The 25,848-nt window shown below is 38.3% G+C and overlaps 1 protein-coding gene across 2 annotated transcripts in view; it reads left to right on the plus strand.

Annotated features, from left to right (window-relative positions):
• Positions 1–25,848, plus strand: part of Slc25a26 (solute carrier family 25 member 26) — an 84,261-nt gene that overhangs the window by 14,034 nt on the left and 44,379 nt on the right. For both annotated transcript variants that reach the window (XM_042679774.1, XM_042679775.1), the window contains exons 4-5: positions 4,412–4,516; positions 5,959–6,006. In XM_042679774.1, coding sequence (XP_042535708.1) covers positions 4,412–4,516; positions 5,959–6,006 — 153 coding nt within the window. The remainder of the gene's footprint in view (positions 1–4,411; positions 4,517–5,958; positions 6,007–25,848) is intronic.

The raw sequence follows: 25,848 nt of genomic DNA on the forward strand, positions 1-25,848 counted from the left end.
GCCTAATACTAGTGAAATCTACAAATCTATGCATGGGGCTTTTGTCATCCCCTGTGAAGTCGTGGCTCACTTGTATTACGAAAGTGAAAATAGCCAGATCAGGCGTAACTTTGGTTGTATAAAATTCTGTGAACAGCTTTTATACACAAGGCTGCCTTTTGTTAACTTGTTAATATTGGCTATTAAGTGGGAAAAAAAATTTAAGGACAAAAATTTGACCTCAAAAGTACAAGGTTCTGAGTTCAAATTCCAGTACTGTTAAAGAGTTTGATACACTTATGCCTAACTGAAATAGATAAAATTTAAAGTTTAAGTAGGTTAAAAATGTACAAATTACTGTTTGGTTTGTCAGATGTGCAATTTTATATGCAACCAGAAGATGGCAGACTTGATGTACAAATGAATCGTTCACTTGTAAAAGTGTTCCATTTTAAATGGTGGTATAGAAAGATATACTAGATATTCTTAATTGGAAGCCTGCTTTCTGAAGAGAGTTTTGAGAAATACACAGAGCATATGGAATAAAATACAAGTAAACTCTGCATTTGAAAAATCTTCAATATTATGAGCTGTGTCTCTGTTTCCCCCCCTCCATAATGAGTTCAACATAGTCTAACATATGCTTATTTGGAGTAGTATTAAGGTGTGATTAGCTGTATATTCTTAAGTTCCTGTGACTTTGTTCTAGAGTTGCTAATTGAAATATCTACGAAGTATTTATGGAGAGCAAACTTTCTAAGTCTATTAAGTGTGTGTAAATATGATACAGTGTAATTGAAAAATGACAAGATTTGGATTTTGCTTTTGCTTCCTGAGCCAGGCAGCTTATTAGTAACCTTCATTATCTCTGATTGATTTATGTCTAAGATGCTGACTTCATTAACTAGTTTCTAGTATCAGAAGAATGTTCTTAGCTTGCTGATTGAATTACTTATACCAGGCTTTAAATTAGGTTTTATTTTGTATGTGGGGGAGGATTGAACTTAGGGCTTTGAACTTGCTAGTGAGTGTAGTACAACTGAGTCATGCCCATAATCCTTTTAAAATCAAGAAATTTTTAAAGTATATTGAAGTGCTTGTGGAAAAGATACATTAACACAAGGTGCCAATGGGTGAGTGGCTTTGACGAATATGTCCTAAGTGCATGGACAGAAGTGACAGTGTAAAACCCTGGTAGACAATGTACTGGAGGGTTGGAACTTGATTATTGCAATGAAAGGAGCAGAGATTTCAGCAGCATCTGTCTTTCTCTCCACTTTGTCCCTTTGTCTCTCTTCTACTTTACCTAATGTGATGCTGAAGTTCTCTGTAATTTACTTTTGGGCTTTGTAGTTTTGTATCTTTGTGTTTTAGCTAATAATTAGGAAAACAACATATTCAGCTCTCTGTCACAACAATCAGTTAACTTTCAGAAAAGCATGTCAGAGAAAGAAAAATTTTGGTAGCAGCACCAGTATTGATTTAATCTAAAGTTTATCGTATTGTGTGTCATTAATTCTAATAATCTCAGCATTCCATCTTAACGTATTCTCTTTGTAGAAACCTTCATTGTATTGTCTTTGATAGAACTTTAACATGAAATGGTCTTAGGTTTAATGAAATTGCCATTCCTGTGTTGTGGATTGATTCAGAATCCTAGGTGGGTAAGGAAAGAATGCTTTTCTGGTGGATTTGCCACTGATGACACCACCTTTATTTCTTTTCATAGAACTGCTGGGCTATAACAAGGTTTTGTTCTTGTGCAGTGAGATACTCTGTTTTAGCTCAAATTCAAATCTCAGAAAGATCAGAGTTAATGGAAAAACAAATGGAAAGCACAAAGTCACCGCGCCACGGAAGTCAGGAAGCCATACTGGGCTTTGTACCCTCTGCTTCCTTCCATTGCTTTTCATCTGAGAACCTTTTTAAGGTTCCTCTTCTGCCTTTGTGTTTTTACGAAATAAAATCGTAATGTAAGAACATGGAGAGTTATGAAGCATGAAATTCCATAAATATTTATGCCAAACCTCAAAAGTAGACAAGTCCTATTTTCTTGACATATTGGGGTCGTATTTCACAATTGACCTCTTGAATTGAAAAATACTAGGAGTTAGTATGCCCTTTTCTTTCTTTCCTTTTTTCTTTATTTGTTTTCATTGTTTTAATGAGTTTTAGATGCTGGGAGCTATCCTTTAGGTTCATGTAAGTTTCAGTGGACTATCTTTTATTCTGGTTTGTGTCTTCTTGAGAGTCAATACTCTTATCAAAAGAAGCAATTTATGTACAATTTTTAGGCTTTGCCATAAGCTATTTAATCTGTTTTTGTGGATTTGTTTGTTACTAAATGAAAAATAAATCTTGTCAAGGCTAATAAGTAGATTTGCGTCTAAAGTCGTATTTCAAATTAGCCTTCTCATTTTGTTTCCTCTACCACTTGGAATCTGGGTCCATGATGGGTATTTCTGTCCTTTGAAATTATTGCTTCTTTACAAAAAAGAACTAAACCCTTACCAAATAATAATAATACTAGAGAGAATGTAGAAAATACAGACAAGCAGAAAAGATACAACTATGCCATCCTGCTGCTATTTTTTTCCTAATGTTTTTAGAAGTGTGTGTATAGGCTGCTTAGTACAAAGAAAATACTGAACAATGGATAAAGTCATTTCTACAGAAGTGATTTTTTTTGGATGTTTTACCCCTTGGGTAATTTCATTTGCTTTCTATATAATGAATAAAAAATAAATTATTTTTTCTGTGTTTTGATTAGTAAGGTTGGCTCATACCTTATGGTACTTGTGACTTAGCAGTAGATAGTAAATTCTGTAGTTTAAGTTAAGTAAAAAGTGTCGGATGAAAGAGGTGATTTGGCAATTAGGAATAATCTTTTTTTTTTTTTTCCTTGTGCTGGTCCTAGGGCTTGAACTCAGGACTTGGGTGCTGTCATTGAGCTTTTTTGTTCAAGATTAGTGCTCTGCCACTTGAGCCATATCTCTAGTTTCCAGATTTTTTTTTTTTTTTTTTTTTTTGTAGCTAATTGGAGATAAGAGTCTCACAGACTGCCTAGGCTGGCTTCCAACTGCAGTTATCAGATCTCTGCCTTCTGAGTAGCTGGGATTACAGGTGTGAGCACCCATACACGGCAGGAGGGAATCTTTTGAAGTAGAGAAGGTATGATATCAAGGAATTAAGAATAGACTAACTACCTGAAGATTTCTGGTCCAAGTTAAGTAAGAAAACTTACCACATATACTGTTGGTTTTCTTCCCTTCCTCCATCCCTCCTTCTCTTCCTCTTTTTTCTTTCATTTCAGTCGTTGTACAAAGGAATTTCATGTCAACAAATAAGTTTATAAGTACAATGCATCTTAATGTCACCTCTTCCATCTTCCCATCTTTCCCAAATGTTCTTATAATTGTATATATACACATTTATGACCCAGGAAGGCCTTTAATGTTAAAGCAGTCGTGCCACTTAATTTTGGAAAGACAAACCCTTATGTATCCAAATGGAGCCCTAATCTCACCTTACTATACATATTCCTAAGATTCCCATAGAAAGAGTGGAACTGATCTATTTTTGTGTCTTCCTGCTGCCCTTTCCTCAGCCCTTCCTTCTGCCCTTTTGTAGCAGTATACCATGTGGTTTGACCAGTTCTTTAGTCTTTAGTTTATTATCTGTGAAAATAAATAGGCTACCTTTAGAGTATGAAGGTTAAATCCTGGAAGTGTGAATTTGTGGTACTAGGTACTTCACCTAGTATATTACCAAGGCCAGTGTTAGAATTATTTGTTGACTGGTAAAGGTGTGAGTATGAGAGCCAAGGACTTAGCTGGAGTTTCTCCTCCAGGTCAGGTGCTGGGCTTGGGTGTTGGTGGAGCCTTGGAGAGAATGTGGAAGGGTAGAGTTCCCAGCTGATGACCAGCCTTGAACCTGCTGACATGTTGCCTTGCTTCCAGTTAAGCAAGGTTCATTCTTTGACCAATCAGGATTGGGACTCTACCATCTTGCCACATGCTGTGTAGGTGTTGAGGAGACATGAGAAGTAAATGTGCTTATCTAGTGGCTCATCAATGCACACAGAATGCTGTGGGGGCATAAACAGGACAAGGGAGGGAAGCTTTGGGGCTGACATCTATGCACGTTCTTTAAGGACCATTTTAGGTTAAAACAACAGAGGCTGGGCGCTGGAGGATCATGGCTTGAAGCCAGCCCAATCACGAAAGGACAAGTGCCCAAGCCCTGAGTTGAAGCCGCTGGCCTGGAAAACAACAACAAAAACAAAGTAACCAAGAAACAGCCAGTTTGTTTGACATTTTGAACTAAACTTGTATAGAATACATTTTTATTATCAATTGTGCTTATGAGAAAATTGTTGGTTTTTGCAGTAGTTACTTACTTTTTAGGATATATTTAAATGGATGTATTTCAGGTTGCCTGCCTGATTAGAGTCCCTTCTGAAGTGGTCAAGCAGAGGGCACAGGTCTCAGCTTCGTCAAGGACATCACAGGTTTTCTCTAACATCTTGTATGAAGAGGTAAGATGTGTTTTTGTTTCCAGTATCTGTCTATGTTGAGGAAGATTCTAAAGTTAGTATGTTAGTGTGAACAATTTGGGATGTGTTCTATGTGCCTTGGAGGGGAGTTTCATATCCTTTTATAGTAACTTTCTGCCTAGATTGTATTTGCCTTTGATTTATTTCAGTTTTTTATTTTTACGTCTTTTTCACATTTTGAAACAAATGTATTGAGTGCTACTATTGTAGGTGCCATGAATTTAATCTTCCTATAGTTATTTCAGAAGCAGATTTGGAACAAATGATAAATATGTAAAGTGAATTCAGATATATTAAAATATATCCTTATAGAATTTAAAGGTCCACAGAAGGAGACTATAATAATAGACTGGTAGTATAACCAATGTGATAATATCTATATCACAACATGATTTCTCTTCTGATGTGTGCTAGCTGTGAGCTAGAAATTATTCCCCTTAGCCATGTGAGTATGAAGCACTTAATCTGTTTTCTTTATATGTTGTATAGGCTGGCCTGGAACTCTTGGGCTCAAATGATCCTCCTGCCTCAGATTTTAGAACAGCTAGGACTACAGGCATGTTCCACCATAGCTAGTGACTTTTTTTCAAATACAAGTCAATCTAAATGAGTGTAGACTTTAGAAAACTTCCTTTGGACTAGGGCTTGAACTCAGGACTTTTCCTTCTTGCTTAATTTTTTTTATTCATGGCTACATCTCTAATTCCAGGTTTTTGCTGGTTAATTGGAGATGAGAGTCTTATGCTTATGTCTGTCTGGGCTGACTTTGAACCCTAGTTCTCAGGTCTTACCCTCCTGAGAAATAGGATTATAGAAGTGAGCCACTGGTGTCTGACCAGAAAAATTATTCTAAATGGTCACCTCAGTGAAGAAACACTGAATATCCCCTTATATGAATGAGGTCGGTCTTAAAGGATCCCTATGGGACCATGTGGATGGTTAAGTAGATAAATGCTTGTTTGTCCTGAAATATTTGTTTTTATTGTTTGGTTATTAATGAATTTCTGATGTTAAAACTATAAAATAAAATTTTCTGTATTTTTGGTGCTGGTCCAAGGGATTGAACTCAGGGCCTGGGTGCTGTCCCTGAGCTTTTTTACTCAAGGCTAGCGCTCTACCACTTGAGCCATCACTTCACTTATGACTTTTTTGGTACATGATTGGAGATGTGAATCTCATGGACTTTCCTGCCCAGGCTAGCTTGGAACCCTTAATCCTTAGATCTCAGCCTCCCGAGTAGCTAGGATTACAGGCACTGGCACCTGGCTGTAGCTTCTTGTTTAAAAAGGAGCTAATCTGGGCTCTGGATACCATAAGCCAGTTTTGAACATTTGACTGTGGTGAGGATGAACATTTTAGAATGATTCAGAATGTCATGTAGAAATGTTTGCTATTCTAATTTTCTCATCTCTTGTTTGTTTCAGGGTATCCAGGGATTGTACCGAGGCTATAAAAGCACAGTTTTAAGAGAGGTAAGTCCGCTCAATTCCAATAAGGAAGTACAAAGGAAAGATGAGATCATCGAGTAAATTTAAATTTATTAACAATCAAGAATACAGTTGGAGAAACTAGTTTAAAGAATCAAAAGGGAAATTATGCTCCCTCTTTCAAACACTGTTGAGTCTTACCATGATTCTCAGATCTATCAGAACACTAGCTTGGTTTGCTAGGGGAGCCCTTCCTGCACTCAGAACTGCCACACATCTTATAGCTAACTGTTCCTTATAGATAAAATATTAAAGAATATCAACTTAAACTATCAAGAACTAGAGGTGTGGCTCAAGTAGTTACAGAGCCAACAGTGAGCAGATAGAGAGCACAAGTCTCTGAGTTCAAGCCCCCGGATTGACACACACACACACACACACACACACACACACACACACACACACACACACACACACACACACACACACACACACACACACACACACACACACACACACACACACACACACACACACACACACACTATTTCCTGTATACAGAAAATTGGCAATGGAAAGAGACTTTTTTGTTTTTTTGGTGCCAATAGTAGGGGCCTGGGTGCTATCCCTTGCCTTTTTCATTCAAGGCTGACCCACTTGAGTCAGATCCATTTTGGACTTTTTTGTGTGTGTGTGTGTGTGTGTGTGTGTGTGTGTGGTTTATTGGAGATGAATGTCAGGGATTTTCCTGGGTAGGCTGGCTTTGAACCCTCTCCTCAGATCTCAGCCTCCTGAGTAGCTAGGATTATAGGTGTGAGTCACTGGCACCTGGCCATCATTTATACAAATAAGAACTTGAGTTTGTTTCTTCTGTTTTCTACTTGTAGTTTCTGGGGTACTAAAGCATGCTAATTTGTAAAAATGTTTTCAATGTAAATAATATCAAAGGTGGTAGAATACTGAAATTCTTTGAAGGCTTTTCTTTTATTTCCTGTAGTTTTTTTACAAACTTTTTAATTTTAGCTGTAGATTATAATCTTTTTAAGGCACATGACACCATACACATGACTTAAAGATTTGCCTTTCACAAGGTAACCTAGTACAGTCTAGTTAGCTTAGCTCTTGAAGAACTTAGACATACTGAATGTTTCAAAATAAGACATTTGTGTGAAGATGTCTGTCTTTAAGAAACATCACCCATCTTGGGCCTTCATTCTGTACTGATTTTCTGCCTCACTAAATCCCTGTTACTTTCTCACATTTCACTGGGGAGGATGAAAAAGGGGAGGGGGGAGTAATAAGCCTTCTTTTACTGTTCTGAAAGGCACTGAATAAATGAATATATTTACATTCCAGAGAATACCCATTTTGCATACAAAAAGATAAAACACATGGTTACAACTGTATTCTGTTTATCAAAAAATTTGTTTTGACATCTGTTGTGCTAGTAATTAATTTTTTTGGCTACAATCCTTGCAAACAGTGTGACCTTACTGATATGACTTTGTTTACGCAAAACGGCAATGCTTTGTTAGAAATTTAATTGGGGTCTTCTGCATTATGCGGATTTATAAAAGATCCTTCAGGCCTGATTTTATTTGAAGTATTGCTTCTGTACAGATTCTGAGATGGAACGAGAGAAGAATTATTGCTGAGTGCAACATAGCTTCTTCTCCAAGTGAGGAAAAATAAGAAGTGATAGGTCTGCTTTAAACAAATTTTTCGCATTATAAATAGTTTCGATTCTTCCATTATTCTGACAGCAATATCAAATCTTTTGCCAAGAGCTTGTTTGATTGTTTCAATAAGAAATACATGGAAGCTTTAGTGAGAATCACTGGGAAACTTACACAGTTTATTCTGTGTGCAATTTTTTCTTTCAAATGGTTTTATCTCCCTAGCAGTAGCCCATTAGAATGAGATTGAGGCTTGAATCTATGCATTATAAGGTAGATTATGTTTGTTGTTCAGATTTGTGAATTCTGTCACACTTTTTAAAATTACTTAATATTTTTTTTTTAACCACATCTGATGTTTGTGAAGATTGCATGCTTATTCCTTATGTTCTAAGCTATTTTACTTACTGAGAATTTTACACTGAGTCTAAGCAAGGTCAACAGATGATGCTGTTTACCTCACCCTTTCAGTTTTCATTTTTCTCATGATGCTGCCAAATTAGATGTGGCCGAGCATCTTGGGGCAATGGTTTTATTGCAATAAGATGAAAGTAGCTGCTGTCATAGCCAAGGTGATTTCAGATGGTCCATCGACCTACAAATCCTGTACAGAACAAGCTAGTAATGTTGACTGTGAATTAAAACAAGTTTTGTAGAGAAAGCAAGCTGAGGAAGGCAGTTTGTTTCCAAAGAAGTTGGAATAATCTCAGTTCAGCAGATGTTTTTATCCACAAATTCTACTTAGGAGTCATTTTTGAGCATCTGCTGCAGGTGAGCATTGTGCAAGGACACTCTTAAGGGCTTCAAACCCAGTGGAGAAACATATAGGGAATGTACCCTTTGAGGTACAATATGTGTGTACCCAAGATGCACCCGGACTTAGAGAGGAAGCGCTGTTGAAGTTGTACTCAAGCGTGATTTGTTACATGAGTCAAAATGAGTTTTAGCTGAACATAGTGGGGCATACTGATAATCCTAGTACTTTGGAGTATTAGGCAAGCAGCTTGAGGCCAGCCTGGGATATAGGGCTCTGGCCTTCCCTGCTCTAAGGAGGGGGAAATGGAGGGTGTGAGGGAGGGAGAGACTAAGGAAGGGGGAAGAGATGGAGGGAGGGAGAGATGGAGGAAAGAAAAGAGGGAAGGGGTTGGAGAGAGACAGACACACACTCTTGACTTGAGTCTTGTAGGAGTGAAGATGACAGGACAATATAAACAGCCTGAGCAAAGTCACAAGGAAAGAACGTGTGTGTGTGTGTGTGTGTGTGTGTGTGTGTGTGTGTGTGTGTGTGTGTGTGTGTGTGTGTGTGTGTGTGTGTGTGTGTGTTACTTAGCAGAAATAAGGATTTCATGCCATAGGAGAGATAGTTAAATCCCTCACCCCAGCTGGTGATTTGTCAGGGAACTGGAGGAGCACACATGGGCAAAAGCACTTGTGGCCTGAAGAGTTGTGAAGACAAACCATTGGTGTGTGGCTCCTGACTGCACACATCAGAAGGAGAAAGCTGGTTTGATTCAGTGGCAAGGTGATCCATGTTAGCAATGAATCTGGTTTCTTTTTGGTAGAGTTAAGAGATTAGATTAGGATTATTCCCTCCACATCCAAGTTTGCTACAAGCAACCAAGCAGTCCAAGCAACTCATTCAGTGTGTTCTATATGATTCCCGTATTTAGGGTGCAAAACACTACTCACTCAAACTGTATTTCACAATAGATACAGTACCTTTCTAAACTTGGCTATGAGAATTGCCCCAAAGCTTTTGACTATATACAGGACCCTCTAGGACTCAGCCTCTTGATTATCCTTGAAAGTTACCTTCTTGGCTCTGCTGTCTGCCCTTGGTGCATCTCCCAGGTTCTTCATGGTATGGTAGTCTTTTGTGTGTCTTCCAGAGGCTTCCTGTCCTAGGAACTTGGCAGTTTGTATTTTGTTGTTTTATGTTAGTCTCATGTGTATACCATGCCAGGTGGACTACCACTTGAGCCACATCTCCATTTTCATATTTTTGAGGTTATTTCAAATCACTTCATAAAGAATGTCATTGTTCTTATGATTGTATAGTACTTCATCGAGCACATAAGTCATAAAGATTACAATGAGGAATATAGAACAGTCAGATGAAAGAAATAGTGAGGTCTGCAGAGGCCCCAAGTGCAGAAATTAGGTGCTCTCCCTCAGGACACTCAGTGTGTTCACCAACCTAGATGTTCCCTGAACACAGTCTTTTGCATTAAAAAAAATATTGTGGCTTTGTTTTCCCTTTGAGTTTTCATAGAGACTTTATCATGTAGGCATGATTGACAACATTGGCCACTGGTATCAGTTCCAGCTTCAGCTCCTTTCCCTTCCCAAGAAGTTGTGAATCAGACTGAAAATTCCAGCTATCTAACCAGGTGATTGTTCACAACAGCTTCCCTCCAAGGGCTTCTGAAGAGTTACCACATTAAAGTTACCACACCAAGTCACCACATTAAAACAAAAGATACTCCGATCACCTAGAAAATTACAAAGGTCTTAGGAGTTCTGTGACAACTGTCGTTAAAGACTACATGAACCACTATGGACCAGTTCATAGTGATGGGTAGACATCACAAATATGCTGCAGTGCATATACTGTACCTGTGTCTTTTGGTATAGTTGAGACAGTTTTTAGGTTACACACCAAGAAATAAATTTACTTGGTTAAAGGTGCAGACATTTGTAGTCTGATAGTTATGCTTCATGGAAGTACCAGTTAACACCTTTGTGAACAATGTGGGAGCTGTTTTCCCTGCCTCCTAGATCACTGGGACAATTGTTTTTTCTTTTTTGGATATCTTCTGTTTGTTTGCCAATCCTAGGGCTTGAACCTCGGGGCCAGGGTGCTGTCCCTGAGCTTTTGAGCTCAAGGCTAGTGCTGTACCACTTAAGCCATGGCCAGCTTTTTGGTGGTTAATTGGAGATAAGAGTCTCCTGGGCTTTTCTGCCTGGGCTGGCTTTTAACCATAGTCATCAGATCTCAGTCTCCTGATTAGAAGCTAGGATTATAGGTATGAGCCATCAGCGCTTGGCACATTTCTTTCTTTTTATGTTTGGGTTGTGCCTTGTCTTCCTAGGTAACATAAAATTTCTCTTGAAACTATTAGATTTTTATCTCTGCACTGTGCACAGAGGCTAGCATAATATCTTTCAAATACTGAGCACCAAGTAAAAACTGTTCTCCATTCCGTTGAGCTTAATTCTATTTGTTTACATGCTCGCAGACACCATAATCCTTGCAGAATGATGAGGGAGCTCTGCGGGGTAGTGATGGAGCCTTCTGATGCCTCATTGCTGTGATCTGTGTACTAGATAGTGATGAAGTCCCAGAGAATATAATTCTCCCACATGCTAACTTTCTTAAACCAGGAAAAATAGTTTTTCTAAATATGATGCTAGTAGAAAAGTAGTGAGTACTATAATAATTCACTTATTTCCTGTAGTTTAGCAATTCTACTGAAAAGAGAAAATAGTGATTAGAAGCCTTTCCAAACTTTTAATGTGAAATTGTGTTTTTTTTTTTTTCAGTTAAAATTCAGTGCAAACATATTGAATCCTATTTTAATCCTGCATAATTCATTTTTATTAACTATGACCAAATAGAACATCTGTTAAAATTCCATACTGTTAGCTTCATGGGAAAAGAGAAAAAAAATCCCTGTTTGCTCTTGGAATTTGTCCATTGTTTTGTTGTCCAGGTTTTCAGAAAATGTGTAATAAGACATTCTTATTAATGGGAATATTAAACAAAAGAAAATGAATTCCCCCTTTAATCACAGATATCTATAGAATGAATTATTGTAGTTACTATAGAGGTGTTCTATGAAGAATGAGAGATAATTAAATTCTGTAATGCAAAAATGTAATTATATGGATTTTAGTCTACAGTTTTTCACCATCTCTTAAATTTTTAGGGAGAACGATTTGGTAAAATTACCTTAATATAGAAAAGCTACTTTAGTCCCTTTAGGACATACTTTCTCATGTTTTGTTTACATGAAACCAGCTGTTACTCCCTTTTTTCAGTCTTTGGACAAATTTTGTTTTCACTGTAAAATTCTGAAAATGTTATATATTTTATTTCTGCACATTGATCCTGTTTTCCCCAAGTGGTACAGTTCTTGGGATATAGTTTACAAGAAAGCTGGGTAAAGGTGAAAATTATCTGTTAATTCTTCATTTTAAATGTTGCAATCATAAACAAATGTTTTTAAGTGGTTCTGTTTTTTTTTTCCTTTTGTGTTTTTCATCTCATGAGGAATATCTTCTTTGTGGGTTAGTTTGCATTGGATTTAGGCTGCAGAGGACAGAAAGCCTGACTCCAACGGTTTTATTTTTATTTATTTTGTTTTCTTTTTGTAATAAGAAATCTGAACAGTATTAATTGAAGGCGGATGTATTAGTTCAATGATGGGAAGAAGGATCCCTTTTTTTTTTTTTTTGCTAATCCTGAATGCCCTGGCTAACTAACTGAGACTTCATATTCAAAATGGTGGGGCTGGGAAAGTGGCTCAGTGGTAGAGCGCTTGCCTTGCATGCATGAGGCCCTGGGTTCGATTCCCCAGCACCACATAAGCAAAAAAAAAAAGCCGAAAGTGGGGCTGTGGCTCAAGTGGTAGAGCTGAAGAGCTGAGGGACAGTGCCCAGGCCCAGAGTTCAGGCCCCATGACCGGACTCCCCCCCCCCAAAAAAAAAAATGGCAGTTACACATTTAGAACATTGTAGTCCTGTTCCAAGCATGAGGAAGGAGAGGGTAAGAGGGTGTACTACCTTACGTGGTCTTCCTTCAGGAAAGCTTTCTTGGGACTTCCTGAATCACTTGGGGGCTAGAATGTTGAGTAGGTAAAAGATGAAGGCAGGAAAAGGGGCTGGCAATGCTATTCCTGAGCTGCCCTACAGTGCCCGCTACATTCTACTCAGACCCTTCCAACCTAAGTTCAGAAACCATTTTATGAATCTCTAACTTCAACCCATACATACTTCAGTATCCTGTTATCATTCAGGAACTTTTGTCTATATCTTTTCTTTTTTGGGGGGAGTGCATTATACTTTGTAACCTCTAATGTCTCTTCTTACTTCAATCATACCACATTTGCTTTTTGGGGCACTAGTGTGGAAGCTCTTCTTTAAAAATGATTTGTTAGTGTCTCTGAAATTGTTGAAGATACAAGTTTACATCAAAGTTACATAGCTTCATATGCTTTTGATTTTAAAGTTAAAAATTTCAAAATAGCTTTATTGTGCTCAAGGCTAGCACTCTACCAATTGAGCCACAGTGCCACTTCTGGCACACGCGCGTGCGTGTGTGCGTGTGTGTGCGTGTGTGTGTGTGTGTGTGTGTGTGTGTGTGTGTGTGTGTGTACGTGTGTACTCTGGGCCTGGATGCTGTCCTTGAGATCTTCAGCTCAAGGCGAGCACTCAACCTCTTGAGCCACAGAGCCACTTCTGTTTTTCTGGTGATTTATTGGAGATCAGAGTCTCCGGGACTTTCCTGCCCCAGCTGGTTTTGAAGCGCAGTCCTCAGATCTTACCTCCATAGTAGTTAATTGGAGATAAGAGTCTCATAGGCTATCCTGCTTGTGCTGGCTTTGAACAGTGATCCTCAGATCTCTCAGCCTCTTGAGTAGCTAGGATTACAGGCACCAGCCACCTATACCTGGCTGTAAAGTGCATTTTAAATTGATGTAATACCATACATACATTTGGTGTGTACTTACAATGTTGTAGTCACCATGTTATGTTCTTCACATACATTTTTCATATAATCTTCACTATAACCCAACAACACAGGACTCTACTACATAATAACTTAAGGTTGTAGTTGCCCTAAGATCTTACATTCAACCAGGAGAGATGAAGAATTGCAGAGCACACAGTCTTAACCACTATGGTGAGGTGTTTATTTCTTATTTTATGCGATGATAAATTTTTCTTTGGAGGCAAATACCTAATTAAAATGAATAGTCTTTGTTTTTCTCATTTTGGTATTAGTTCTAGGAATTTGGGAAAGAAAAGTTTTCAACAACCAGTGTCTACATGGTATTCCCAAATGTATTAGAGGACATAATGCAGAGACTCTGCTTTGATAGAACTGCTCGTGAGAACAGTAGCTTGTAAGTGTGTGTTACCCAGTATTTGCCTGCTGGGCTCATACATGCTGGTGTAGATTCCTCAGTGTGAATGACCTATATCTGAGGTGCCTCCTTTGACCACTTAGGCTACAGTGGATTTGTGTCACAATAACCACTCATCTGTTAAATTCTGTGTCCTTCCTTCCTTCCTTCCTACCTACTTTCCTTCCTTCCTTCCTTCCTTCTCTCTTTCCTTTCTTCCTTCCTTCCTTTCTCTTTCTTTCCCTTCCTTCCTTTCCTTCCTTCTTTCATTCTTTCATTCGTTTGTTCCTTCCTTCTTTCTTCTCTGTCTGTCTGTCTGTCTCTCTCTCTCTCTCTCTTTCTTGCCAGTCCTGGCGCTTGAACTCAGGACCTGGCTGCTGTCCCTGAGCTGCTTTTGCTCAAGGCTAGCATTGTATCACTTGAACCATAGCGCCACTTTCAGCTTTTTCTATCTATGTACTGAGGAATTGAACCCAGGGCTTCATGCATGCTAGACAAGCATTCTACCACTAAGCTACATTCCCAGCCCCATCTTTATTTCTTGTTTACAAATTTAGTACCTGGCTCTCTTACTGTTCTAGGGTACCCACAGCATGAATGTGGGTACCTAATACTTAGAAAAGTATCACATACAGCACACCCAGAAAACACTGAGCAGAACATTGACTTAATCCTAACTTTATTCTCAGATGTAGGCTGATTTCAAGTACTTAGATACGTAATATTTCTAGAAGATGCACAGGCGAACAAGAATTATGGAGTCCTCAACTTAATTCCTTGGCAAAGTGATAGTTGTCTGTCACAGGAACAGCCTGCATGTCCAGTGAGGGCAGTTTATTTCTTGTCTTGTGTTTTTCCTGCTATTCCTGTGCCTTCTGTAGTTGCCCTTATTTAATTTTTGTCATTTCAAGTGAATGTTGCTCCTGTGAATACTTTATATATGCAAGAAATTTTCTTAAACGACTTATGAAAATAAAGCAACTTGTTCATGAAGAAGTCCTTCTGATGTATGCAAGGAATGTTCATTGAACACGGTGTAGAATAGAATTAACTTGGAGATTCTCCTCTATATCATCTTACTGTCTGAAAAACACTATCTTAAAGATTAAGGAAGAAGGGCTGGGATGTAGCTCAGTGGCAAAGCATTTGCCTAGCAAGTGCAACGTCCTGGGTTCGATCCCCAGTACCAAAAAAGAAAAGACAAAAAAATACAGTTAAAAAAACCCCAAAGATTAAGAAAGAAGCTATATTTATGTATCAAGAGATAAATTTCAAGTCAGATCAAAGACAGTGGTTGAAAGTAGTCATTTAAAGGAACTGTTGAAAATGTTTATCTCTGAAGTTTGGCTACCTGGCCCCATATTACCTTGGGCTCCTACAGTAAAAATAATTACCTACTAATTATAGTTGTGTACTTTACATATGTTTTTCCCATCTTTAGATTAAAGTATCAAATACTTCTTTCAGATTAGTAAATTGAGGCCCAGAGAAATTAATGCCTCAGGACATGTAGAACTAGAATTTGAAGTCAAGCATATAAAATTCTAAAGCCCATGGGTTTCCTCGCTCCCCCCAGCCCCCCCCCCCCCCCCCCAATTTGCTTCCTACTCTCATATGTCATGGGCAGATAACCTACTTTTTGCCAGGGCCATTTGGATTATAATCATTCTATTTGTACATATGCAACCTATAAAAATGCCATACAAAATCATCAGTTCAAGTAGACAGGCAGCTGACAAGAGGCATGCATGCCCGTCCTGTCACATACCAAATGGTTTCACAGGCCTCATGCGGACTGATGCGTAGGGAACAGTAAGGTCCTTCACCTCTATAGTCAGAGATGAGTGCATTGATTTTTCCTCTAAGGATTTTTCAGTAAGTGATAGGAAAACAAAATAGATCTGTTGAAAGTGGAACACAGTTTTTCAGTGTTGGAGGATTGTGAAAGTTGGCTGTAAGTGGACTCATATATACAGGCAGAATCTATTTGAGGTGTTTCTGTTAGTCACTGCTATTGTCTTCAGCGTCACCTTTCACCCAGCCTTTATGAAGGTTGCTTAAAAATGTTTTGACTGATTAATCTGTTCTTTCCTCCGGGCTTCAGCACACATTATGAACAGTAGGGAAATAGGCAGGAAGAAGTTGGTGATTTTGGTGTGGAAGTGGCTTTGCTACATGTCCATGTAATCAACATGACTTATTGAATGACAGATGGGAAAGAAGAAATCAGTGAGAGGTGGTTATTTCCTTTCCTTCTAAAATGCTCTTTTTTTAAATTAATGAACTTGTCCATGAGAAGCTTGTAGTATAGAATAAGACACTAGAGGGTGCTCAATGCCTGTGTTTAGAATTTCGATGGCTGAGACTAACATGAAGAACCTGGAGGCTGGAGTTGCTCGCCTGCCACTGATAAAGTGGTTCAGTAATCTGAACCAAAGTGAAAACCCAAGCTTGATAAGTAATTTTTCTGATCCATATGTATATGCACAGAACTTTATTTAATTTCTATTTTGTTTCCTCTCCCCTTCTCCTTGCCCTCTCCCCGACCCTTTCTCCTTTCTCCTTTTTCCCTTTCTTCCCTTTCCCTCTCTCCCTATTCCTCTCCTTCTCCCTCTCTCATACCCCAGTCTAGATTTGAACGTGGGATCCTCCTGCCTCTACCTTCTGAGTGGTGGAATTAGTGTTTTACTGTGGCAGGCTTTAAAGACACAACATCAGGTTACTAAAATGTTCCATCACAAAGCTCGAACAGTTACCAGCTCTTAACCAGTCGTGTTCCTTGAGTACCCACACCTCCTTTCTGCTCATATATATTGTTGGAAGGAAATACCAGTCACTGTCTTACTTTTTCCAGAAATACTTTATTGTGAATCTCTTTAAGTATATTTAACTTCTTGAAATGAATGTCTTAAAGACAATACTACATAATCTTAGTGGAATACAAAAAGTTGAACTTGAAGAAATAGAAAGTAGAGAGGTTGTTTTCAGAGACTTGGAGGGTGGCATGAGGGAGATGGTGGGGTCAAAGGGTACAAACTTTCAGCTACAAAATGCAGATCTTCTGGGTATTGAACATACAGAACGGGCTGGGTGCTTGTGGCTCACGCCTATAATCCTCTTAGGAGGCTGACATCTGAGGATCCTGCTTCACAGCTGGCCCAGGCAGGAAAGTCCATGAGTCTCTTATTTCCAATTAACCATCAGAAAACTGGAAGTGCTGCTGTGGCTCAAGTGGTAGAGCGCTTGCCTTGAGCTGAATTGCTGAGATACAGCACCCAGGCCCAGAGTTCAAGCCCCACGACCAACAAAGAACAAAAAAGAAAATATAGAATGGGTCGAGAAGAATATGCTTTATTAATTTGATTGTGATAATTATACAATGTAAGCATATATCAAATTATAAATTTTGTTAATTTTTAAAAAGTGAATGGCACAGTATCAAATTATTTCCCCAAGCTATTTATCCATTACAAAGAGCAAAATGGTAATTTTATAGTTGGAAAAACTAGCAGACACTACTTTATCCAAGTGATCTGTGTTAACATCACCAGTAATAAGATACAATGACATAATAATCCCCAATAGGAGGCATGGAGGGACATAATGTCATTTCTTTGATTTTCTTGCCAAAAGAATGATTACATGTGATTATGAGAAAACATTGGAGAAACCTAAGTGAACAAAATTGTTAAGGTCATGAAAAATGAAGATGAAAAACTGTCACAGACAGTGACAACAAGAGACAGGAATAAAAGCTAATGGGGGAGAGAAACGGGTGCAGTCAGATTAAGTTCTGCAGTGTAGCTCTGAGTATTGCAGCAGTAGTAGTAGCTGGTTGTGATCAGTTAAGTTGGTTATTAACATTAGGGAAACCAGCTGTAAAGAATGTGTGAACTCTGCCATTTTAGCAACTTTCATGAAAATGGATGCAGTATTTTGAAAGCTAGAGAAAAGCCAGATTTGGACATAATGTACCATATTTTACTTTAAGTGATCTTCTAATGGCAAAGGTAAAATTTGATTTGTTCTAATTTTTATCAGTTATCTATGCAGTTGGTTTGCAAGCCTGATCTCACGAAACTAATGAAGAAAAGCAGCAGTTCCCATCTGTCCCTCTCCATTCTTCTCTTGCTCTCTAGAGGTGACCTTTCCAAACGGTTTCCTTTTTTCTTCTTTTCGTTATATCCATCCTTTTGGAAAGTACGTTTAAATGTCTGCTCATTGCTCAACCGTTGAGTGAGTCTTTGGGATGGAGATGCAATGCAGCTCAAGTTATACAACTCCCCACCCAGATACGCAAACCTCATTCCTTCCTTTATGTCATATATTTCACCTTCCCATTCTCCCTTTTCTTTAGTTTTTAGTGTGTGTGTGTTGTGGAGACTGAGGACCTCATACTTGCACCTCTTCTTGTATACCTTATCCACAAACTGTCAGCATCTTAAAACTTTCTCCTCACCCCACATTGTCCAAGTGGATGACAGCTTCACTCACGGTCCTTCACTCACAGTCACTTCTTCTCGATTTTAAAAGTTGAATGCTGGCAGACTGGTGTATGCACTCTTGAGCCTGTGTGAGCCATTAGGCCAGTGTGTGCGGATTCTTACTTCCTTTTGTGTCCTTCCTTTCCGTGCACTCCCAACTGTTTCTTAAACTCAATCCTACAATTCAATCTCCTGAACATTTGGGACATGAACTTCTCTCTCTCTCTCTTTTTTTTTTTGGAGTTTCTAATTCTCTTTCTCTCTTTTTTTTCCTGTTGGAGGTTAGTGATGCTTTATTTGTCTCTTCTCTTAAATTTAATTGTGACAGTTTTGAAGTCATACTGTCTTTTGTGCTGAGTCTCTTTCCTGTAAGTATCTTGGAATCTCCCATCTTCCTTTTCTAAACGGATGTTCAATGTGTCTGGTGGTCCCTTCATTGCTTTTGTGAATTGCATTCAGTGGTTTTCTGAGGTCTGCAGAGCCATTGGTTCAGACCATAGGTTTTGTAGCCAGGCTCCCACTCCTCCTTTACTGCCAGCAGTGCCTTTGTCTCTGCAATATTTGTTGGATGAAAATGTTTCAAAGTCTAATAAATGTAAGGCTATAGCTCATTTGTATGAGTGCCTTTATTTTATCCCAAGGTCTCAGTAAGGTAGTTAAGTAGGTAGGTACCTACTGAGACCTTGTCTCAAAAACATAGACATTTTGAAAATCAGTGAAAAGGCCATCTGACAGCCAGGACAGGCCGCACAGTGTTTGTTTTCCCTATGACATGGACATTCCTACAGAATCCAGGCGCTTGTCCTGTGACGTCTCAGTGCGAGCTGTGTGATTTCTGATTAGAGGCAGATTACTTTATCATGACTTATTTTAACAGGAATATTAATAGGTATTGTTGGGTGTTCATCTTATGCTCTCCTGGGAGGTATATAATGTCCCACCCATGGGCTGGCATGAATCATTTGAGTGAGTTGGTGTTCTTATTTCCATGAACTGAAGATTCAATTCTTTGTTGTTAAGCAGTGGTCCATGGGGCATTAGACTTTGAGATTATCCTGTTCCCTAATCATCTTTTACCCCATAGTTTTTAACATTTTTTGTAGATGCTTCTTGCCTGAAACATTTATTACATCAGTATTGCAAAATTATACTTTTCTTAAGGCGATCTTTATCCCTCTGGATTTATAAATGATCATTCTTCAGTGAAGAAGAGCTTTCTCTTTCACCCCAGTATTTTATTTTATTTTCTTTCTTCCCTACCTGTATGGACTAACAGCTTAAAAAAAAAATAGCTTCATTGAGGTATCTGTCGCACAATTCACTCATTTAAGGTGACAGGCCAGTAGATTTTAGAGTAACACAAATACATGCTACCAACTACCATAGTAAAGGATGAATTCTTATTTAATGCACTTGGTTCATTATCACTGTTCTTTTGGATACTTACACTGCCCTAAATCTGACCAGTTAGAACCTATTCAGCCCTATTACGTCTCTTCTTAGGACATCTGTCCCATTAGCCCTTGAGAACCTTCCTTGCTAACATAGTAAACCATTCCAGTCTTACTTGTAGCCTCACAGCCCAAGTTCTTGTAATTCCTTAGAGCCCTTGATTAATTTTGGTGGGGAATAGCTTTTGGAAACTAAGATCTAAAGATTGGCAGAAGACTTGAATGAATTGCTGTTTTCTTACTATAGAGATTTATTTATTTATTTTAAAATGAAACAAGGGTAGCTCAGGCTACCCTTGAATTCATGATCCTCCTGCCTTAGCCTCCCAAATGCTGGGATTATAGACATGTATCACTATACTCAGTCCATTGAATTGTTTTTGTGCCTTTATTAACATTAGCTGGTCTGTTTGTATGCATCTGTGCCTGGAGCAAATGTGTGTTTTCCTCTTTTCTCCCAAAACAACTTAAAAGAAACACTTGATAAATGATATAAACGCATGACTAAAAGCATTACAAAACAAATGTATCTTTTACATTTTCTTCTTCCATGCCTATTTTCTGTTAATATGTGTGCATCAATGAGTTAGGTCAGTTCCTCATCTAACTTTGATTCACAAAATAGTATCTCCTTATAGAGAGATTAGGTCACAAGGTTTTTGCCTTAAATTTTTTTGTTACTTTATCACATAGTAAATCTTTATTTTCATCTGTACAAAAGTACTGGTTTCTTTTTTTAAGCCTAGGCTTCAAACTGAAATCCTCAGATCTCAGCCTCCTGAGTAGCTGATAGACATGAGCAGCCATGGGCCTCTGGAAAACACTGTGTATTTTCTTTTCTGCTGGCACAAAAGCGTCTTGGCTCTCTAATGTTCACGAGACCTAAAATACCCTGTCAGGATTATTTGTCCACTTTGTATTGAGGGGAAGCTTAGAACTCAAATTATTTGGCTGTTAATGTAGCAGGCAATGTGAGTATTTTTGTTTTTTGCTTTTTTTTTTTTTTTTTTTGGGTCCGGTTGTGGGGCCTGAACTCTGGGCCTGGACGCTGTCCCTCAGCTCTTCAGCTCAAGGCTAGCACTCTACCAGCTGAACCACAGCGCCGCTTCCGGCTTTTCTCTTTTTGCTTATGTGGTGCTGAGGAATCGAACCCAGGGCCTCATGCATGCAAGGCAAGCGCTGTACCACTGAGCCACCTTCCCAGCCCAAAAACACTTCATTTTATTTTATTTTATTTTGTCATTCCTGGGGCTTGAACTCCAGGCCTGGGCACTGTCCCTGAGCTACTTTTGCTCAAAGCTAGCATTCTACCACTTGAGCCACAGCGCCACTTTGCTTGTGGCTGAAAGGAGCTTACCTTGGAGGCAAGAAAATTACTGTTACTGGAGTGGATTTGTTTGTGACACAGGTACAAAGCTTGCCTCAGATCACTGCTGTGTGTGTGTGTATGTGATGTACATGTGTAGCACAGCTCATTAGCAGGTGGACATGAAAGCATGGACCAGCATAGGAATGAAGCATCAACTGGCCAGAAGCCCTGTCCTCAAATGAGGTGAATTGGAGGTCATGTTTTTATAAAACTTCCCAAACAAAGGAGAGACTAATGAAATTGGTATGTTGATATTTTTTTGCCTTTAAGACAAACTTTTAACAGAAATATTTGTGAAGAGGTATTAAGCCTCTGCTTCTGGACTTCCTGCCTGGAATCAGATGTACCAAACCCCTTTAGGGTTGAGACTTTTGTCAGTACTTTTTATTTTTCAGCTTCCTATATCTAGACTTAAGTTGCGGGGGGGGGGGGGGGGGGGGGATAAAATTCCAAGCTTCAGTGGGGTTTGTTTGAAAGCTCTGTTTATTTTCATGCAGATTATAGGAACGAGTCACCTTAGAATATATCAGTATTGAAAAGAAAAAGTTTAAAATCCCCAAATCTAATTTCATCCTTGTCCACACTCTTCTTGCCATGCTTCAGTTGATCAGTGTTGAACTAATTAGCATGGTAGTAGTCCCCCTCCCAAGTCACAAATTGTGATGACACGCTTGGTTTAGTACCCTGTTCACTGAAAACTTTTCATTGATTACCACAAGTAATAGGGAAATTGGGGTAGCAAGTATAGCCATGGGGCTCAAAAGCATGAGTTACAGAGGTATGTAGTGTGCTCTTGGCTTCTAAGTGTGGGGTTTCACATGAGAGATCTTGAATAAATTTGCCCTTGTTGCCATTAAAAAATAGAGTGGTAATCTTTTATCAGCAACATTTGACTTCAGTTCCATATGTTAGGGTAACATTAGATACATGCCCAAACCAACAAAGAATGGTTAAATATACACATTAAAAATTGTTGAATTAAGCTCATGTAAAATAAGACCCACAAATAATTAATAGTCTGTTTCATGGCCTAGAGAGTACTAAGCAGGTTATCATCAAGCTATGGGGGTTTTGAGGTGATATTCAGTCAAGATGGTTTTGTCTGCTTGGACTGGCCTTTGTCTTTTCTCAGATTTTTCTGTGCGTGTCTTTTAAAAACTATTATTTATATTCTGTTCCTTAAAGAACTGGAGCCATCAAAATTGGCAAGTGTTAGGCATGCTAATTAGTTCAACATACTGACCAGTCCTCTGAATTATTAGTTCAAAGAAGCGTGTGGACAGGGATGAAATTAGATTTGGGCATTTTTCACTCTAGTTGTTTTAGTATACTCAGTGTTGCTTTGATCTGTAAATAACAGATGTTTTTTCAATGCACGGTCCAGGATACATCAGACATGTTCAAAATGTCATCTCAGATCTAGCACTCATCGTTTTTATCCTGAATTGGATATGCATCCATTTTTAACTCTTGATGCTTGTAGACAAAACTTTGGGGTGTTTGTTAAAAACAGCAGATTTGGCTTTTCCTAGTATATATGCATTAGCTTTATTTAAAAAAATAAACCTGGTGTAACATAGTTATAAAGCAGTACATAAAACTTATCATTTGCTAGAATATAGTGATTTAATTCCTAGTTTTAGGAATAAAAACTTAGACAACTCTGAAAACATAAAGATTATATGTTTGTGTGTTCATGTTAATGTCTGTACGTACACATAAAATTATGTAGGAGATAGATACATCCATGCATGTATATATGTGTGTGAATATATATATATATATATATGCATCCTTTTACATAAATGTGGCAAAGGTAAACATGTTTGCTCTATTTACTAAGTATTTCTGTTTAGGTTTAATAGTTAATTGCTAGAGTTAAGATGAAATATAGTCTTCTTTCACACTACAGTGAATAAAAGCCTTGTTTTTAACTCAAATATCATAATTCATACCTTGTTCGGCTCTTAACGTGAGAGATTGTTAGTATTGGGGAACATTTTTGTAAGGAATACATCAAGTTAATGGTAGATGGGATGAGAAATATTAACAGGAGGATAAGAACTGAGAAATGCTCCAGTCCCTGCTTTCCCCATTTCCTTATCTGAAGGCTCAGTTGGTATAGACCCTACTCCAGCCTAGATTAGGAATTCAGAAGGCCCATGTGACAATGTCTTCTATTAATTCTAGAAATGAGATATTGGTGAGTAAAGTCATCTCTTTTTTTTTCTTTATTAAACTACATGATGAGATATAAGTTGCTCTAGTAATAGCTTCTTTTCTATAGCAAATGCAAGGGTATTCTCTTGGGTCTTCTGAAGTTGTTTAATCATTCTGGCATTTATTTCCTCATTTAAAAAATGATGGGATAAGATGTGACTTGTGGGCCAAATTCAGACCACATTGTGTTTTTTAATGAAACTTCATGGGCACATAACCACTTTGGTTTATATATTGTCTGTCTGCTTTCACACTAAAAATGGCTAAGTTGTGTAGTCATGACAGATACTTTATGGTCTACAAAGCCTAGACTATTTATTATCTCACTCAATATGGGGAAAAGTTTGGTGAAACCTGGATCAGGTAACCTCTAAAGCCTGTGCTTTGCCTGGAGTGGATTTCCTTTATGTCAGCTTCTCTTTAGTTCTGACGTCCAAAAGTCTTGTCCGTGATGAGAATGATAATGTCTACTTAGGTGACTGGTTCTCAGAGAGAGAGAGAGAGAGAGAGAGTGTGTGTGTGTGTGTGTACCTATAGTAGGATCATTATCTGTGCACTTGTTAGAAGCAGCCTTTCTACTGGTTCTCAGAGTGTGTGTGTGTGTTTGTGTGTGTGTGTGTGTGTGTGTGTGTGTGTGTGTGTGTGTGAACCTATAGTAGGATCATTATCTGCGCACTTGTTAGAAGCAGCCTTTCTAATGCACCACTCCCAGACTTCTGGATCAGAAACTCTGGGGCTGGGGCCCAGATCTGTGTTTATGCCTTGAGGTGAGAAGCAATAGGACCCACACACTGGATGATAGCAAGGTCAGTTCAGAGATTTTCTTGTGAGGCTAATGGTGTAGCTAACTGATAGTGTTTACCTAACCATGTGTAAGGCTCCAGGTTAACACCCACCCCCCCCTCTACTCCCTCAGACCAAAAACACCAAAAAAGACAAGATTGTCTTGATCTGTTTAAAACAAATCTGGAAAGCTTAAATTCTTTAACCATTTAGGAAGGTAAACCAGGAGAAAGATAAAATGCTGGATATTATAACTGGTAGGACTAATGGTTTATGTTTTCTTCTTCATAGAAGATTCTGTCATAAATTGTGAGTTTTTAAACTACAATGACAATGCTTGAGAAATGTGTCTCTGTCATCTTCAGCATGGTATATATATATATATATATATATATATATATATTATATATATATATATATATATATATAATATATATATATATATTTTTTTTTTTTGCCAGTCCTGGGGCTTAAACTCAGGCTGGGCACTGCTCCTGAACTTCTTTTGCTCAGGGCTAGTGCTCTATCACTTGAGCCACTTCCTACTTTTTCTGTTTATGTGGTACTGAGGAATCAAACCCAGGGCTTCAGGCATGCTAGGCAAGCACTCCACCACTAAGCCACCTTCCCAGCCCTAGCATGGTATTTGTAAGGGTTAGAAAGTAAGCAGTATGATTGATTTCATATGGTGTTCCTTTCTTTCTTTCTCTCTTCCTTTCTTTCTTCCTTTCTTCCTTTATTTCCTTCTTTCTTTCTTTTGATAGGATACATTTTGAATTATTTTAACAATTTGAAATAAATTTTCAGAATAAAAGAATGACGTTAAGAACTATTGCACTTAATGCTTTAAGAAAAGAATATTTAATCATCCCATCCCCTATGGCCAGATAGATTTCTTACCCATTTCAAGTGAGACCACTGTTGAATTGACTTTATTCTTAGTGTAAAAAGCAGTAGATATGAGTGCCAAAGTATCATGTCAGTTAGAAAAGATTGTAAACACTGTGCTTTGTATGAAACCTCAAAGAGAGGACTGGTGAAGCTGTGCTTGTCAAGAAAACATTACAGGATGACGTTGTTATTTGGGGAATTGCTTTCATCTCTGAGATACCTCACACCTGCTTCATTTGGCACAGAATGTTTCTGTCTCATGGAAAACATCCCTGGCTTTCCCCACAGCCCAGGAGATAGGGATTTAAGTTCAGTAACAAGGGCAGAGTTTTAACACAGAAGCTTACTTATAAATGGCCATCTAAAAATCAGGGGTGTTAACAAAGTTAACAATTTTGTGAAAGAGGATCACATTTTCTGGTGTTTCATGTTTGTATATAGATATACATAGTTAATTTGATAGATGTATGAATGAATGTGTTCATGTTACTTTTTGTGTATACTAAATGCATACAGCAAACTTTTGTGTATAACTGCTTCTATGATCTGTGGTAACCTTCCATCACTAGTACATTGCTGCAGATTGTAGTACATTGCTATATGTGTGAGTGCTTGTTTTTTCTTACCTCCTTTTTATTTGTAAACTTATTTACTTATTAATGTATTAAATTATTTGCTTATCTACCTGTTTATTTACTGGAGTTTGAACTCAAAGCCTCGTGCTCAGCCTGCTTGTTCAGCAGCTCTACCACTTGAACCACATCTCTAGCTCTGCTTTTTGCTAGTTAGTTTGGAGACAGAGTCTTACAGACTGGCCATGAACTTCAATCCTCTGGATTTCAGCCTCCTGTGTAGCTATGCTTGCAAGTATGATTCACTTGGCGC

The sequence above is a fragment of the Dipodomys spectabilis genome, unplaced genomic scaffold (assembly GCF_019054845.1).
Source record: "Dipodomys spectabilis isolate Male_0828 unplaced genomic scaffold, ASM1905484v1 ptg000054l, whole genome shotgun sequence".
Taxonomy (NCBI): Eukaryota; Metazoa; Chordata; class Mammalia; order Rodentia; family Heteromyidae; genus Dipodomys; species Dipodomys spectabilis.